At 38.6% G+C, this 15,447-nt stretch overlaps 1 protein-coding gene across 1 annotated transcript in view; it reads left to right on the forward strand.

Annotated features, from left to right (window-relative positions):
- The window catches only part of USH2A (usherin), a 725,654-nt gene that overhangs the window by 301,557 nt on the left and 408,650 nt on the right, over positions 1 to 15,447 (forward strand). Inside the window, exons 26-29 of the mRNA XM_015077386.3 lie at positions 2,903 to 3,176; positions 8,383 to 8,586; positions 8,714 to 8,794; positions 11,650 to 11,844. Coding sequence (XP_014932872.3) covers positions 2,903 to 3,176; positions 8,383 to 8,586; positions 8,714 to 8,794; positions 11,650 to 11,844 — 754 coding nt within the window. The remainder of the gene's footprint in view (positions 1 to 2,902; positions 3,177 to 8,382; positions 8,587 to 8,713; positions 8,795 to 11,649; positions 11,845 to 15,447) is intronic.

The raw sequence follows: 15,447 nt of genomic DNA on the forward strand, positions 1-15,447 counted from the left end.
AAATATAACATTTCTACTCTTTGAGCTCTCGTTCTCTCTTATTGAGTTCACAAAGACATTGAGACCATTGGCTATTAGACCACTTTCTGTTTAACTTACGTGCTCTGTTCCTTAGACACCATAATGCAGTTTTTCAACCATTTTTTCTGACAACACCCGCAACTTGTGTCTTCAATTCCACAACTCTGAGTCAATCAGTTTAGCCCCCTAGCTCTTCAGTTTCAATAGCCAGTTTACTGAACACCACAGGAGAACTAATACAGGTATGAAGACTGGTGACACACTGAGTTTTGAGGTTCCTAATTCTTTCATTCGACACTAGTTATTGTTTATAGGATTTGCTCATAGATTAAATGTAGAACATGAAAGAAAAAGAATGTCAGGACTGGAAAACACCACAACCTGAATGTCTTCAGATAGTCTCATTCTTATAATGGAAAGAAACATAATCTCCTCATCTTCCAAATTTTCAACCTACAACTTTTGTTTTTATGAGCCAAGTCTGGGTTTCACTCTCTCCTGACTCAGGAGGACAAATATATAATTACTATGATTCCAACCAAAGTTAATATTTCTACCTTTACTCTAGATTCTTTCCCTTCTCCTGCAAGAGCTTGTGCTACAAATTTTCTCTTTTGTTAAGTTCCAGTGTTCCTTCCACATCGGCTCTTCTCCCTCATTTATCTTAAGTATTTTTCCTTTTGACTTGGAAAACTCCTCTTTTGTATTTCCCTTCCCTTCAGAGTCTATTGCATTGAAAGCAACTACTCTGGTTATTTCCACTTATTTTTATATCACACCTTAGTCCTCAAACTACTATAAATATGGTTCCTAGCCCTACCACATTCCACTGCAGAGTTTTCAAACTTGCCAGTGACCCCTGCATTTTCTAGTCTACGAGATAATTTTTCAGTCTTTATTTACTTGATCTTCCACTGTCATCTTTTTTTTTTCTTAAAATATTCTTCCCTACCGACTTTCCAAAATACTAGCTGCTCTTGATTTTCATTAAATCCTTGGCTTCTCCAAGAAGATTGTTGTTGACTTATAGAATTACATCTACTCTGCCTTCCCCTTAAAATGTTGGTCTTGCTGAGGACTCTTGCTTTGATACTAACTGGATGATCTCACTTATCCTTTCATAAACCTTGTCTATTTTACTGGCCTATATTTATGTTCAACTGCCTCAAAAAAAGTTTCCTCTGAATGTTTTATAGACATTCCAAACTCAGTGTGTTTAAAATTGACCTCATTCCTCACTGACAATGATAATACCAAGTCTATCTTTCTATTGCTTTCCATATTGTGATGGTGCTAAAATACACCCAAACAAGAAAGAGCATGGATATCTTTGACTTACTCTTTATTCATTTAACACATTCAGCTGTTTGCCATGTCCTGCTGAGACTTAAAAAGCTGAGTTGCTTTTAAAAATACCTCTTTGACTGAGTTGTCACTGTCTTCACCATTGTTATCTTGATTTCAATGGTTCTTGTCATTTTTCTCACCACTGTAGTGATTCTCTAATAGGTTTACTCCAATTCCAGTCTAGCTTTCATTTCCAGTATGAACTTCCTGTGACCTAAAGGGTAGACTTTTAGCACAAGATAATAGGCAGGCAGACAAGAGAAAGATGAATATTTTTCCATATGACTCAAAATCCTCCAAAACCTTGTTTCTACATATCTGGCAAGACTCTTTCTAACCCATGCCCCCCCCATCTGTGTATCTTTTGTATTACCTAATTTAGTCTTTTTTTCTAAACCTAATGAGCTCATACATGTCCTCATGCCATTGAACGTGTTAATCTCCCTGTGTTGAAGGATTCTCCATGAATCTTACATACTTCCAAAAATATTAATTTAAACTTTTTCCAGTTCCCAAGGAACAAAATGTATATCCTCTCTTTGCTGTCATTGTACCCTATTCTTCTCTTGGTTATAGTATTACCCCAGATGTTTGCTATTGGAAAATGTGATTCTTGGGAACAGGTTCATAGAACATGGTGGGGGACTCAATATTTATTGAATGAATGGATAAATGACTGCTTATCCAGTGTACTTCACAAAGATGAATTTACATAGAAAAAGTAATTTTTATCTGGAATTACTGAATTTCATTTGACATGATTGATCTCAAATTTTTAAGTATCCTATTTTTGCTGATGGGAGTTCTAACAAAATAAAAACATAGTAGATAAAATAATTGTCATGTAACATTTTGAAGGAAAACATATGGAGGCATTTCCTTTACCATGAAAATTTGGGTAAAATGTATTCATATTAGAAAATGGCACCTAATCTAAAAGAATACACATAGAAGCAATTATGTTAGTTAGAGATTTAGAATAATAAAAATGAAATATTGAATAAAAATCCATCTTACAAATTTGAAATTGAGTTCACCAACCAGTTAAAATAAGCTTAATCAGGCTTGACATTTCATTTTCTTATTGTCTTGTCATATTTTTCCCCCAAATTAAGTTGATATATGAAGTAGTATTTTCTCATTTTCTAAAAACTCAAGTAAAAATAGTGTCATAGTTCAAACTATTCTCTTCAGTCATTCAGTTACTTAATGCTAGGGTTGAATCTTTTACCTATGTTGCACCAAACAATAATAATAATAAAATTTTTTGCCTACATAGTATCATATCACATTGTATGATCATTAATGGGTATGAATTTGACTTAATACAACAATCTTCACGTCAATTATAAGCTTGCAGAGTACTCCATTATATGTTACTCCAGTCCTGCTTAGAACAAAGTGGAACATTTTTATAGAGTGCTTTCAGGGAAATTTGTTGCTTTTCTACAAGAGATTGACCTTCTGCTCTCTCCCAAACTGCCATTCTGCAGTCTTTTTATATGCCTATTTTCTTTTTTAATGTGAAATACAGATGGAACTGAAGAGTGGAATATTGAGCTTCCGGTTAAATACCAGTCTTACCTTTACACAAGTGGATCTATGGCTGGGACTGTCCTATTGTGATGGGAAGTGGAATAAAGTGATTATTAAAAAGAAAGGTTCCATCTTAACAGCAAGCATGAATGAACTGAGGGAGCGTGCATCACAGTCCAGAGCCCAGCCACTGATGGTGAATTCCCTGGTCTATGTGGGAGGAACCCCACAGGAGCTGCACGACTCTTTTAAATACCTGAGTCTGGAACAAGGTAAAGTCCATCTGAAAGAATTCCCAAATAAATACAGCCCTGGTATAAATACAGCAGGTTTTGGTGGGTTCATGTTTTAAGATACAACAACAGAATCAGGCTGAGAGCAATGCCTACCCCTCCCTTTTTTGAAGAATTTTAAGCTTAAAAAAAAATCACAGTGGTACCCGCATGGCTCGGTTGGCTAAATGTTTGACTTTTGATTTTGGCTCAGGTCATGATCTCACAGTTGGTGGGATAGAGCCCTGCATCAGGCTCTGCGCTGACAGCACGGAGCCTGCTTGGGATTCTCTCTTTCCCTCTCTCTCTGCCTCTCTCCCACTCACATATGTGCTCTCTCTCAAAACAAATTAAACCTAAAAAAAATTTTAAAATCACAGAACATGTTTTTCAGATAGTTTTGTATGTTGCCCTTAAGAGTGTGCCCTCATACCTATTTATAATCAATATATTTATTCTAACTTGTCTTTAACATATACAATTATAATTTATATATATATTTCCTCATGTGTTTTCAAAGAAAACGCATGAGGCTCTGGTTCTTTCAAATACTGACCATTATCTGTATTCATAGATTAAAAAAATAAACTAGGTTGGTGGGCACAGCTAAGAAAAATGGCATTAAATTTTACTGGGGTTTTTTTCTGACATAACTGCTAATTGTCTCTGTGCATTTCCATGGAGCTCCCCCATAGCAAAGCACATGAAAGGGTGGGTTTAGTTGAATTTTAAACATGCTGGTGAAAAATATGTATTTCATTTATTATTAATTACCTGAATGAAAGAAAAAGTACATGAGTGCATGACTTATAATTAAAGCAAGCATTTAACTCATAAAAGGAATTTGAACATAATCAGAGAAATTTTTAATACAAAAAAGGCTACCAGTAGCTGAGTGCATTCTGTGTGCTAGGCATGGTTCTGAAAGCTTTACATGAAACTAAGTGGGCCATCTCTTCCTAACAAGCCCATGACTTAGGTATTATTATTTATACCCCCGTTTTACAGATGAGGAAACTAAAGAACAAAGTAACTTGCCCAAGGTCACATGGTTAGTAAGCAGATAGCAAGCCTTTCTGTCTCAGGCCAGCCTGGTGTCAAAATCCACTCTCCTTATTATAATCAAGGATTCCCTTTTATGGTCATTGGCCACTATTCCTTTGCTATAAATTGGGGAAAGCACAGAAACTTCTAGTTTGTGACTAAGCATGCTCCCATGTAGAAAATGTTCTCTACATATTTCAAAATCTATGTACTGTGAATGGTTAAAGTTTCCATGAAGCAGTCTTTGCCTATTTGGTAAGTACATAAAGATTTAAATGCCTTTGAATAGAAAATATATGGCAAGCTCTAAGGAGACTTTTAGAAGGGTACTAGTAAGGAGTTAATGAATATCTGGGGTGTAAGACAGTAATGACATTTTCCAGGCACTTAAGATGTAACAGCAGCTAAAAATATTACATTCATATAAGGGCTTCTCCTGGTTTTCAGGTTTCTGAGGTTAGAAAGAGCTTGAAAACCCTTTAGATGAGCCAGATTACTTGATCCTACTTACATCTAGGAAACAAATCCCCTGCATCTGTGGCCTTATACTTTCAAAGTACACAAAAACCCATTACTATGATGGGCATAGAGACATGGCGTTAGCCAAATTTTAACTGGAATTGTAAGACGATCATGATAGAAGCTTAACACATCAACATAAAAACCCAAAGGGGATAATTTAATCTGCACTATGACTAAGTCTCTGATACTGAAAGATATTTTATTTATGGGTAATACTAAATTTTTATCATTGCAGTATCATACATATCAGTGGTTCTGAAGCCACTGATAAAATATTGAAGTATAGTAGCTGGAACATAGTAAGAACTCAATAAAATTAGCTGTTATTATTATTACTATTCAAGATACATCGGAATCTCCTGGAAAGGTTATTAAAAATGCAGATTTTATGACCCTATTCCCAAAGATTCTGTCTCAGATGCTTTGAGTGATACTGATCTATATAACTGCATGTTTTATATAGTGATCAGGAGAATATTCACCATATGGGGGTGCTGCCTGTATGTAGTAAATTGCAATTAAAATTAATCATGTTCACTTACTGTATTTTTTTTAATCCACTCTCAAATGGTCTTAAAAGTGTTCTGTGCTCCTCAATTAGCACCTTTTTGCAGAGGCTCTATTTTGTGGTCATATTAGCGCTATTTTTTTTCTTGTCCATTAATGTTGTAATCTTCCTTTGAATCAAATGCAAATTAACTTTCCTCTGTGGTATGGAAATGCTGGGCAGCCTAATTTGCTGAAGATGTATCACTTCAGAGCATGGGCATTTATCTTAGAACTACCACTTGGGACTATCACTTACCTCCAGGTTGGGGGCGACAGGGCCATGGCACATGATATCACAGGTTATGCTCCACCCAAAGACCTGTGTGGAGAAGGGAGGAGTAGGGGCTGAACGCACACAGAGGAGCTCTTACTGTGCTCTGCCATTTTCACTGAGTTCCATAGTTCTGACTATACACAGTGGTCACCACTTTTATATTCACGTTAGCATGACAGAGAGCAAATTCAGCTCTGCCAAGGCCTTCCTACCAGCCCAAGTGCCTCTGTGTCGGGCGGTGATTTGTCAGTGTAAATTCTGGGCCACCTTTTAGTTATTTGGAGGCCTGGGGGTGGGGAGTCATTTCTGATTCTCAAAAGCAAGCAAAGGAGGCATCTCCTTTCCTCCCACCGCTAGGCCCTTTCCCCTCTTTCTATCCTAACATCCCAATTATATTTTGAAGGTAGTTGAAGAATATTTCTGGTGGAAATCGTTCTGATGGTGCAGAGTTGAAAGAACTGTGACTTGATTTGGCAAAACTGTCTGTCTGTTCTTACATAGCATGGTGAGGACCACACACTAGAACTCAGGTTCCTTCACCTCCAAGGCCTGAGGCCAGCACACCACTTCCTAAGGAGGATTAATACTTAGAAACCTCATCCAATACTCTCTGGACCTTTTTCCTTATCTCCAGAATGAAGGAAGACTACCTTGATGGCCTTTCCCAAATTTTAAAATTCCATTCCACGAATTAATTTTTTAATAAAAAAATTGTTTTAATGTTTATTTTTGAGAAAGAGAGAGAGAGAGAGAGAGAGAGAGCGCGCACACTAGTGGGAGAGGGGCAGAGAGAGAAGGAAACACAGAATCGGAAGCAGACTCCAGGCTCTGAGCTGTCAGCACAGAGCCTGATGTGAGGCCGGAGCTCATGGGCCAAGAGATCATGACCTTAGCCGAAGTCAGACCATTAAACAACTGAGTCACCCAGGTGCCCCACCATGAATGATTTTTTAAGACATTTCTTTTTTTATTCTTAATTCGTTAAATTGTAAAATATACATAAATGTTACCATCTTAGCCATTTAGCGCACAGTTCAGCAGCATTGAGTATATTTACGTTGTTGTGCGACCGCCATCATCTGTCTCCAGCAGATTGTCCATCTTGTAAAACTGAAACTCTGTGCCCTTTAAACAATAATGGGACTTTTCTGGTAACAGCACTTCGATGTTTACCAGAGCTGCCTTTCCACTGTTTGCATTTTGTTGTTAGGGAAACCGGCGTAGAGAGAAGTTAGGTAACTGAGCTATAAGCCATCAGAAAATCACTGCTGGTAGAGAAATCAGAATTCTTAACTTCTGAATTTTCAAGCAGATGCTTTTATATTGAACTTCATTGCTTTCATTTCCATTCACCCAACTTATGGAGTGTCTACTGTGTGTTCAAGATAGACTAGCAGTATTGATCAGTGGGGCCGAAAGGAACGTGAATAATAGCAAAGGCATTTAAAAGGAAATAGGCTGCAACTTAATGTGTTAGAAGACATAATAAGACATCATATAAATGCTGAAGAGAACAATATGGTCATTGTTACTATTAGCTTATTTTACTGTTAGGCGTTGCATTATGTTTTATTTTCTCTTCCTGCTGATGTGCTTTAATCTTGAAAAGAGCTAAGCATGTGTTTGGGGCCCTTCAAACTTGACAGTATTTTGTTCAGTAAGAGTCAGTGTGTGCTATCTCCAACCCAGTCTGTTCGTCCCTTCTTTTACAATTTTGTGCAGTTTTCTGTGCAGAATGCTGGCAAACCTATTGAGCTGATCTCTATTTACACAAAATAGCATGTAATTCAAAGCCATTGCTACTCCCTGGCTGACTGGATGCCCTATGGTTCTCTAACAAAAAAACCAGTGCATACTCCTAATCTATTCCTTCCACATTTCCTGTTAAACTTCACAGAACTACACTGCACTGTGGTCGTTCTAAAGTCAACTGGGTAGTGGGGTACCTGGGTGGCTCATTTGGTTAAGCGTCTGAATTTGGCTCAGGTCATGATCTCACGGTTCATGAGTTCGAGCCTCAGATCGGGCTGTCTGCTATCAACACAGAGAGTCAACTGGGTAGAACACATCTTCCGAGAAACCTCCGGATGTTGCCGTTGCCAGAGCTGAATTTGCTCTCTGTGGTGCTAACGTGAATATAAAAGCGGTGACCATTGTGTGTAGTCAAAATTGTGGAACGCTGTGACAATAGTAGAGCATAGTAATAGCTCCTCTGTATGCTGTAACTGGATTTTAGTTCTCTAACTCTGGAAAGATTCTAACAGAATTCACATCAATATCTTAACATTTCAGAATATACTGAAACGATATGCTCCCACTTGCTATCTTGCCTAACAATCCTCAAAGGGTATTTTCCCCCAGTGAGCTTGTTAAAATAATTGTGCTCCTTCAAATACTACTTTTGTTGCTTAAACAGTGCCTTATATATGTAACTGAATTTTCCAGAATTGAGGGACATGTGGCTAGCCCTCTACCATAAGATCTAATTGCCGAAATTTTATTTCAAAAGAATAAAGAGAATGAGAAAATGTGGGCCTAAAGAAGTATAAGAAATACTTTCAATTGAATATATTCAGTTATAATTAGCAGCTTATATATTTTTTCAAGATAAATATAAATACTTCCTCGTGACAACTTAGCCTGGTAAAAAGCAGAAGGAGGCATAAAGGATTTCCCAAATGAGACTCAAAAGTTTAAAAAATTGTATCTACAGCAACCCCCACACCTCATCAAAACGTAATCCTGCAGAGGACAGAAATGATTGGTAATTAATGACTCAAGCCTTTTATGTGATATTAATCCCTTACTATTTGCTAGGTTTCGGTGGTTGCGTGAAGGATGTTAAATTTGCACGGGGTGCTGTCGTTAACTTGGCATCTGTGTCCAGCGGTGCTGTCAGAGTCAATCTGGATGGATGCCTATCAACTGACAGCGTTGGTAACTGCAGGGGAAATGACTCCATCCTGGTTTACCGGGGAAAAGAGCAGAGTGTTTATGATAGTGGTCTCCAGCCTTTTACAGGTAATGTGGACGTGCTCTAAATTAAACGTTACATGTCTCCCACTTGTCGCCTCTTCCCTCCCTGCCAGCCCACTACTAGTCCAGATGAGTAATATTTTCATGTGTCTACTTCTTATTTCCGTTTAAGAATACCTGTATCGAGTGATAGCCTCTCACGAAGGAGGTTCTGTGTACAGTGATTGGAGTCGGGGACGTACAACAGGAGCAGGTAAATTTTATGTTAAAATGTGTATGTGCACACACATGCACATCTCTGTGCATACATGTTTGTGCATGTAAGAAAGAGAAGAGGGGCGCCTGGGTGGCTCAGTCGGTTAAGCGTCCGACTTCGGCTCAGGTCATGATCTCGTGGTCCGTGAGTTTGAGCCCCGCGTCGGGCTCTGTGCTGACCTCAGAGCCTGGAGCCTGTTTCAGATTCTGTGTCTCCCTCTCTCTCTGCCCCTCCCCCGTTCATGCTCTGTCTCTCTGTGTCTCAAAAATAAATAAACGTTAAAAAAAAATTTTTAAAAAAAGAAAAAGAAGAGACTATTATCCTGAAGCAAGTAGTATGTTTGTAATCTTATGAGAGAACATGCCTTGGTTTACAAATGTCAATGGCTAAGATGCTTAGGAGGTCAGTGCTTTTGATTTTTCAGTCATTTAGTAAGTGTTTGCTCAGGCTTGATTCTTTCCTCTTCTGATGCAGAAGGGAGGAGGTTCAAGTGTCTTAAGGATCTAATAGGCCTGTATCTGTAGTGACATATCTATGGACAGGAAACTTACAGACTGCATAGAACCCAAGGAGCTAACGTCAGGATTAATTGCCATGGGTGGGAGGGAGTGGCACCCCCTCACCTCTCTCCCGCAGAGGGTACATTTGCAACCCGAACCCAGTTGGAAGCAGGTATGTCTTTTATCACATCATGACAGATGTTTGCCATGGTGGTGACTATTAGGATCTTAGAATGACTCTCCCAGGGTAGAAACTGCTGATGGGTCCAAATTGTTTGAGTTAGAGGGGGGGAAAAAAACCCCAGAAGATAGAATATATTAGATCAAATCTCAGACAACCGACTTATAAGTGCTTTGTACTTCTCACAGTGACCACAACGTCTTTTCACATGATACCATCACAGGAAGGCATTCATTGCAAAAAGTTTTGTGAGGCAGTAGGCTTTTACCATTGTGAGTCAAATATTGGTCAGAGAGTCAAATAAATGTCTGTAAGACTGCCATTTATGTCTCTTGAAGGAAGTTTATCCTTAACAACTCCCCGTTTGTCTAAAGGTGTGTTTTTCACCAAGACGTTCTCTCATACTTATTATTAACCATGAGCTACTAACCCAGACACCTTTTGAGAAATCTTCTTAGTCTAGGATAACTAAATACTGAGATGGGCTACTAAGAGTAATTTTCAAAGCTCTTTGCCTACAGATTTTCCAGAAGAGGACAACCTGACACTTTTCCAAGGTGATTTAAATTATCATCTATTTATAGGCAAGACAATGAGCCGAATAGTCTCTTAAAATCCTTTTCAACTTCAGAGCGTGGAGAAAGCTCTGATATAAAATACTCATTTGTTACTGGCCTGTCCTCTGCCCCTAGTTCACCTCCTCTGCTTTGTTAACAAATACACTCTAAAGCCGGCATTCAGTCTAAGTCAGCAACGTAAATAGGTATCTAGAAAGTGCATTGCTTACATGGCATAATAGTGCCCATTTTGAGTACCACAGAGAGAGCATGCAAATAGAGCTCTGAATTTATAGCAATGATCTGACCACAAAGTCTTATGCTATAAATTCATATTTATAATCTGACCACAACACTGAGCAGCTACATGCTCCCAAGGGTTGGGGAATAATTGCACTATTTAATTATTTTTGAGTCAGTTTTGCTCTGTCCCTTATGAGAAGGCCATCTGTTAGACGGCACCGTACTTTGCCCTGTACCACATTTCAGAACTAATAAAATCAACATCACTCCCGTTGTCCCTTTGCTTGCATGTTGATTGTGTGGCCTGTGTGTTTTCTGTAGGTGCCCGTGGTGTTTTAACTGCACAGACAGTGGTTCTTCACCTCTGTGCTTCTCTCCCTTGAAGCTGTTTCCCTTGAAGCTGTCCTGTTTTATTGGCCTGAACAGGAAAGTCAGAGAGGGAGGATATTTGATGTGGGAAAACCAGAATGATCCTCCATCGACAGGGCTCAGGAGTCCGCGGGCAGCTAGAGCGGGCCTCTCATCCATCATCCTGCCATGGAGTTCCTTGGGTTTTTTCTCAGTGTTCCCAGAGCAGTTTTTTCATCAGTGATGAAGTTGTTACTGATCAGAACTGGAAAAATAGCTAATAAATAGTTAAAGGTTATGGATTTCTAAAGTTAGGGGACCCAGCTTGTGAGTGCGGTGTTGCAGTTCCTTTAAACATCCCCATTTTGTGTTCTTTTTTTTTTTTGAGATACTTGGAAGAAAACACTTTGAACATTCTGAAAATGATTTTGTATAATCTCAAGGGTGCCAGCTCCTCTACCCCCTAAAATGCAATTAGGAATGTATCCCTGTGTATCGTATCTGATAGAATTTTGCTTTTTCAAAATTAATTTGAAAAACAATTGAATGTGGAAAATTAGATCAGACATCCAAGTACAATACAATCACATTTGTGGTATTTTTTGGCTAATACATTGAGGATATAAAAGTGTCAAACCACGATGTATAATAACAGTCTAATTATCTTGCTTCAAAGGGGTACATCATTATATTGTTTGAACTTGTTATCTGCCTACCATCCACCTCCTTCTTTATGAGTGATGTTTAAAACATGTCTGGTACATTAAATGTTTTTGGAAAACCTGGACTACCCTCGAAAGAACGTTATGTCGATGGAGTTTTGATGGTTTTGAAATATCGCTTAAACTGAATGGCTCAAGATGTGCAGTCCTATTAAATCAATGCTGAAAAGTTACAACTCTAATAAATTGTATTTATGCTAATGGTTGAGTCTGATTTACTGCAGCCATTAAAAGTGAAGAATAGGGGCGATAGTCTTCTCAGAATGGCCATTTCTCTGTTTTCTCTTTTATTCTTTCACAGCTCCACAAAGTGTGCCAACTCCCTCAAGAGTCCGCAGCATAAACGGATATAGCACTGAGGTGACCTGGGATGAACCTTTTGTGGTTAGAGGTGTAATTGAGAAGTACATTCTGCGGGCCTACAGTGAGGATGACCCCCGTTCACCCCGCATGCCCGTTGCCAGTTCCGAGTTTGTTAATACCAGCACCCTCACAGGTAAGGGTGATTCCGTAGGGAGTAGATTTTATTAATTTTCTTTTTGTTTTGATTTTTAATAACATTATTCAAGAATTTTTCCCCCAAAACATGAGTTATCCGTATATTTTTCCTGGTTAAAACCAGCAAGAACCATCTAATGAAATGGAAGCTTATATCTACCTAGGATGAGGAGGATAATCTGACAATGTTTATGGGCTCTTATGGATAGCTTCATCACAAGGTTGATATCCTGTCCTCCCTAAAAGATAAGGTCATAGGGGGCTCTAGTCCTTAAACACTCCATAGACATCATTTAGATGTCTTATGTATACATATGGAACCAGCTTACCTATCTCACCGTGCAAAAATTTACTCTTTGGGACTAGCCAAAGTTCACAGCACCATTATTTATTGGAAAATTGTTGATTAAACCTAATTATGTCAAGGTAGAGGAGGATGAGAGCACCAGCAGTTTGACTGGCAAAACCAGTGAATCAATTACTCACAGGGCGCTTTGCCACGCAGAACGATTGGAGGGGAAAGTGCTGTACACATCACACGCGTGCGCCGTACTCAAATGCGTGCACATGTAGTAAGACAGCAGTTTTTAGCTTCGTGAAATGTTAAAGCACATTTAAATGGAACGTCAAATTTCAGCCTTTGGCCAAAAAAAGTAAAACGCATCAACAAATTTGATAGAAAAAAATGTCTCCTCTGTCAAAGAATTTTCCAACTTGAAAAATGATATGGATTTCAGAGTCACTTAAATTATCTTTCAATATCTGTTGGTAACCCTCTTCTAGCCTTTTACTTCCTTCTTTAGATTTTTTAGAAACTACAACCCAAATATGTGAGCAATTATGCACAACTTCACATCTTCTAGTTCCTTTTTTCCTACTTTACCTACCTGGTAAAATCCAACCCGATTAAGCCCATAGATTGCCTTTGCCCAGGTTGCCATGAGGCTAAGTGGGCTGGGGTGGGGGTGGGGGTGGGAGCAAAAAACAAACAACAACAACAAAAATGAGCAGTTTGTCACTACAAATTCTTGGTCCTCATTTTCAAATGGGCACTCAGTAATGATGCCAATCCTACTATATTTCTATAATAAGCTCCTTCTTCTATTCTCATTAAATATTTTCGATTTTTCCAAACAATCTAAATGCTAACCTCCCTTCCTCTTCCCACTCAGCTGAGGGGCTTATGTATTAGAGTATCATAGACACCAGAGAAGAAACAGAATCTATCATATAGGATTTCTGTCACTATCTTACTAGCAAACATATATATTAATTGCATTTTTCTGAGGAATAGTGTTGTTATTAGGGGTTAAATGCATTAATGTTTGCCAAAACACTTAAAACTGTTTTTGGCGTAATCTAGGCATTTGACGTTAGTATTACCTTTATTTTTTACTTTTCTCTCTCTTTTTTTCCTTTTCTGTTTTTACCAAGCTTTCCTTATCCCCTCAAAGATAAAATCTTCAGAAGTCCTCTGGACCCCAATTCTTACTGCCTTTTCAGAGATGTGACTGGTAGCTTCTCTTCCTCTCAGTCATATTTATAACCTCTCTCTTCACTATAGTGATTCACAAAGTGTGGCCCCAGGACTAACATCGGCAGCATCACCTGGGACTTTGTTATGAATGCAACTTCTCCAGGCTTCCCACATGTGCTCACTCAGCAACTCTGGAGGCAGAGCTTGGCAATCCTTGGTTTTCATAAGCCCCCCTTACCTGACTCTGATGTGCCAAAGTTGGAGAACCAGTGCCCAGATGGATTTTTCCCAGAAATATTCAAAATCTATCAACTCCTGTTGTTAAACATAAGCAAGCAGCCTTAAACCCATTATTAAAAGCCTTCCTTTTATTTAAATTCCTTTCCAGCTATGGCTCCCTCTCTCTTCTTCTCAAACTTGCTTTTAGCAAGAAGTATTTATGGATGTTGTACCCATTATTTCTTCACTTTATGTGGCTTCTGCTCACTTGCCTTGCAAAGGACACCAACAACTTCCATATTTACCTAGCTAAAGGACCCTTTACAATCCTGGTCTTGACTGCTCAACATCATTTTACACAGTAGATTTCTCATCATTTATTGAAATATTTCTTTGCTTCAATGACTCTTCCATTTTCCAACCGGATTCTCAGCCCCCCTTTTTTTGGTGTCCTTACTCCTTCTGAAGCTTGTCTCTACATTTTGGAGAACCTCAGGATTTAGACCTGGAATCTTTCATTCTCTTTCTTTTTTTCTACATTCTTCCTCCAGGAAACTCATCAATTCCCACAGCACCAAATACCATATAGATGCTACTGACTCACCAGTCCATTTCCCACCTAGATATCCAAATGTGTGTGTGTTCACCAGGCACTTAGAAAGATGGACGTTTCTAACAGATGTCTCATAATGTCTAAATTGACCATATCCAAACCTGAACTCTTACTCCTCCTGCATTCCCAGCATAAATAAATGACACCTCCAGACATGTAGTTAATCAAACTTGAGAATTTTTCTCAGCATTTCGTATTCTCTTCATGCCTCATATCTATGTTTATTGATCCATTTTCCAAACTATGTGTTAAATTCATCTGTCTTCTCCTATCTACTGTCCAATCCAAACCACTACAATCTCTTCTTACCTGGACAACCGCAACCCTTTTCTTTCTCACTGACCATCAGTCCATGCCACAAAGCAACCAGACATCATGTCCCTCTCCTCAGAATGCCTCAGCTGCTTTCCACTGCCCCTCTCCTAATCTCGTTTTGTCTCAGTCCCTCCTCATTTGCTGGGCTTTCAACTTTTGCTGTTATAATTAATATGATTTTTTAAAAAGTCCTGCGGCACTTGGGTGGTTTAGTTGGGTGAGTGTCTGACTCTTGGTTTCAGCTAAGGTCATGATCTCACAGTTTGTGAGTTCGAACCCTGCATTGGGCTCTGTGCTGACAGCATGGAGACTGCTTGGGATTCTCTGTCTCCCTCTCTCTCTCTGCACCTCCCCAGTCTTGCTCTCTCTCTCTCTCTCTCTCCCTCTCTCTCTCTCTCTCAAAAATAAATAAACATAAAAAAAGTCCATATGTCAACCTTTGAAGTAATTCCTGACAATAATGGTAGGATAAATCTCTCAAAACGGAACAACTGGATGAAAGGCTCTTAAAACATTATATACTCTTGTACCTTAAAGTCAAGCAGATGTTGATACAAAACTCTGCTACCTACCCTTCTTGAACTTTGAGGAAGTTATGTGTCCTCCTGGATCTTTCTTTTATGTCTTAACCTATGAAGTGAGAGAATAATATTTACCTTAGGAGAATATCAAAAATATTAAGTGTCTGACATTCTAGCTGTAATGCTTTTTAGCTGTGTAAACTTATACAAATCAGTTAACACCCGTCTGCTTCTGACTTCCTATAAATAAATGGTAATGAAATAACTATCTACTTTATGAGATAGCTGTAAGGATCACGTGAATCTATGTGTATGTAAAGTACACAGGACAGCACTTGATACATGGATTGCACTGTATAAGTGTTAGTTATCAGACATTTTTTAAGTGTATAGTATAATGCTTAACATATAATAATTTCTCAACAAAGAACAGTTATTTGTATGCTTCCAAAAAGG

Source organism: Acinonyx jubatus, chromosome E4 (assembly GCF_027475565.1).
Source record: "Acinonyx jubatus isolate Ajub_Pintada_27869175 chromosome E4, VMU_Ajub_asm_v1.0, whole genome shotgun sequence".
Classification (NCBI taxonomy): domain Eukaryota; kingdom Metazoa; phylum Chordata; class Mammalia; order Carnivora; family Felidae; genus Acinonyx; species Acinonyx jubatus.